Here is a 3,169-nt window from a genome sequence, read left to right as displayed (position 1 = left end):
ATCAGTTTTCTTAGGTGTAGTTTTTGAAGAACCGTCGACGCTCCTTTGACGAGCCATGGCAATGCAGCCAAGCAAACATTGTACTGGCGCTTGTGAAATTTGAGGTCATTGGATTGTAGAAATTGCAGCATACCTGATATTTTTTGCACATGGTTTTGGATGGAACAAATTGTCAGGCATTGGAGTCGTCGAGAGAATCTAGGTAGATAGGACGTTCCTGTACATGGACCAATGAAGAAGTCAATTAATATCTAACCGGTATGTCTGGATATGACTGGTTGATTGTCGAAGTAAGGAAACTTTACAACTATTATCCCATCTGCTGACATGGTGGAACGGCCAATCAATAGCTGGGTAGACGAAGCTTCGAGGGGAAGTGTGTATCTGTAGATGAGTACCCGTCAGCGCGTCAGCGCGTCAGCGCGTCAGCGCGTCAGCGACTAAGTGGACGAGCCACTTTGTTGCCAACGGTTAGTCGTTTGTTCTCAATCACGTATCGATGACTTTGGCCACCTGAATTGCCTTCCATCCTACTCGGCGAGCGTTCTGTCAGCATACATATATATGTTGTGTCGCAAGCTGTATGCCGACTCGAGTTTCTGGCTCAAGAGAGGGAGGAATCCACGACCGGGTCCCCTGATATAGATTATCGGCACGGGATGTTTTTTTTTTCTTTTTTCGAAGAGAGAGAGACTGATCATGCTTATCAGGTGCAGGTCGGGCTGTACGGCGTCCCTCAAAATACTGATTGCATCCTCGGGATGTGCCTACCCTGATGCACTATGGTGAGACTATTGCGAGGCCTGCAGCATTGTGCCATGCGTAGTGCTGAGGGTCCCTAGATTTGTCTACATGTCTGAATATTTGGAGTAGTCCGGCGAGCTGACGTGCAAATGTCGAGGTATGTCGTGACTCTTTGTGGAATGGATGCAGTATGCCGCGAGGTAGTTTTGAGCCATCAAGGTGCTGGTAGGGAGAGACCTTTGGAGTTTGGATGTGGCGGGTTGTGGAGAGACTCTTCAGCCGTCTTAACCTGCATGGGAAGCTGTCTCGCCTTGCCGGGTACTGGATCCTTCCCTTTGATGCTCATGCGGAGTGACATGTTGCGCCTTGTTTAGATCGTCCTCTGCATATCTGGATAGTGATACAGGGTGGTTGTGAAGTTGTCTGGAGGCTTTGTCCCAGGACCGTGGTCCTTCGACCCTGCTATTGTATGTCGAGATGTCTATAATCCTCAGGAAGACGCTGCCATTCGCCTGGCCATGGCTCCATCGCGAAACAGGGTGGCACGGGTGGCACTGCTGACATGGGGTGTCTTATCTTAGCACCTTGCTGGAGGAGGAGGTTGCGCGTGACAGCCGTTCGGCACGAGTGGTCGAAGAGGTTACCTTAATGGCACCTGTTCCGACGTTCGGCTCTCCCCCTCTATTTCTATTTCTATTTCTCTTTTACTTTTACTTTTACTTCAATTACTAGTTGTTCCTCCCCTTTTGCGGCGTATGCTGGGACACTGTTACTTGACCGTCTGGTTACAAAGTCGAGTCGCCGTGTAGGCTCATACTGTACACACAAGCTAGCATAACAACCATGGGCGGCCAGCAGTCAAAAGCGTCTGCGTCTCGAGCGCATGACAAGGTCATGGTTGATCGTCTGCGCAAGATGAATCTCCAAGAGAACAGCATCTCTGGCGAGGTGAATGAGAAGAGCGGCAAGTTGATCCGTGATGCAGAGCCTCTGCCGTTGGATGCAGTGTCTCTGTTGCCTTCGACGATTTTGGAGGACCCCCGAAACAGGTTCGTACATGTGAGGAAGCGATACATATCTCATTTTAAGACGTTTTATTTACTAAGCTGCTGTCTATTCTGGCAGGCTTGCTCTCTCGGCGTTGAGTTCGGCCAACCCGCGGACGGTTCTGACCTCGCAGGCTTCCAAGATTGCTAATCAGCACGTTTTCAATACAAAGATTCCCTTTGAGGGCGCGCCTATTACGAACCAGCGCTCGAGTGGTCGATGCTGGCTGTTTGCTTCTACCAATGTGTTCCGCGTGGCTATCATGAAGAGGTACAACCTCGAGTCGTTTGAGTTGTCCCAGAACTACCTCTACTACTATGACAAGCTTGAGAAGTCGAACTGGTTCCTCGAGCAAATCATTGACACCTCTGGAGAGGACCTGGACGGCCGTGTCGTCCAGAGGCTTCTGGATGATCTCATTTCCGACGGTGGCCAGTGGGACATGGTGTACAACTTGGTTGACAAGTACGGCCTTGTTCCTCAAACATTGTACCCGGACAGCTGGAACGCCCAAAACTCGGGCGTTCTCAACACCGTCCTCAAGACCAAGCTCCGCGAGTATGCTCTGAACTTGCGCAATGCAATTGCTGCCGGCCAGGCACCGGGCGTCATTTCCGCCATGAAGATCATCTACATGCAGGAGGTCCAGAAAATCATCACCCTCCTCCTTGGACCTACGCCAAATCCCACGCAGGAGTTCACATGGACATACGCCGACAAGGACAACAAGGTCCACTCCCTGACCGTCACTCCCAAGGACTTTGCCAAGAACATCAGCAGCTCAAACTTCCAGATCACCTCTACTACCATCTCAGACCTGGTCTCGCTCGTCAACGACCCTCGCAACGACCTCATGACCCTCCTCACTGTCGACAGGCTGGGCAACATTGTCGGCGGCCGTGACGTTACCTACATCAACGTCGACATGAAGACCCTCAAGGAAGGCTGCGTGAAGATGATCAAGGCCGGGATACCCGTCTTTTTTGGCTGCGATGTGGGTAAATTCAGCGACAAGACCTCCGGAGTCATGGACCTTCATGTCTTTGACTACGAAGTTGGCATTGGCACGGATCTACTCGGCATGACCAAGGAGGAGAGGTTGCGGGCGGGTGAGAGTCTGATGACGCATGCCATGGTTTTGACGGCCGTGCATTTGGACGAGAAGACGGCGCAACCTGTGCGCTGGAGAGTGCAGAATAGTTGGGGTACAGACAATGTAGGCGATAAAGGGTGGTTTGTCATGACGGATGAGTGGATGGACGAGTTTGTTTATCAGGCCGTTGTTGACCGCAAGTTCTTGAGCAAGGAAGTCAGAGACGTAGCTGAACAGGAGCCGACGGTCTTGCCGTTGTGGGATCCTATGGGTTCTTTGGCTTGA

The 3,169-nt window shown here is 51.3% G+C and overlaps 1 protein-coding gene across 1 annotated transcript; it reads left to right on the top strand.

Annotated features, from left to right (window-relative positions):
- Positions 1 to 1,587: 1,587 nt before the first annotated feature.
- Blmh (Bleomycin hydrolase) lies at positions 1,588 to 3,169 on the top strand (the record flags this gene model as incomplete). Its single annotated transcript, XM_014689078.1, has 2 exons — positions 1,588 to 1,793; positions 1,870 to 3,169. 2 exons carry the CDS (start codon positions 1,588 to 1,590, stop codon positions 3,167 to 3,169), a joined length of 1,506 nt encoding a protein of 501 aa, XP_014544564.1.

This window comes from Metarhizium brunneum, chromosome 3 (assembly GCF_013426205.1).
Source record: "Metarhizium brunneum chromosome 3, complete sequence".
Classification (NCBI taxonomy): Eukaryota; Fungi; Ascomycota; class Sordariomycetes; order Hypocreales; family Clavicipitaceae; genus Metarhizium; species Metarhizium brunneum.
This window is presented reverse-complemented; position numbering and strand designations above follow the sequence as displayed.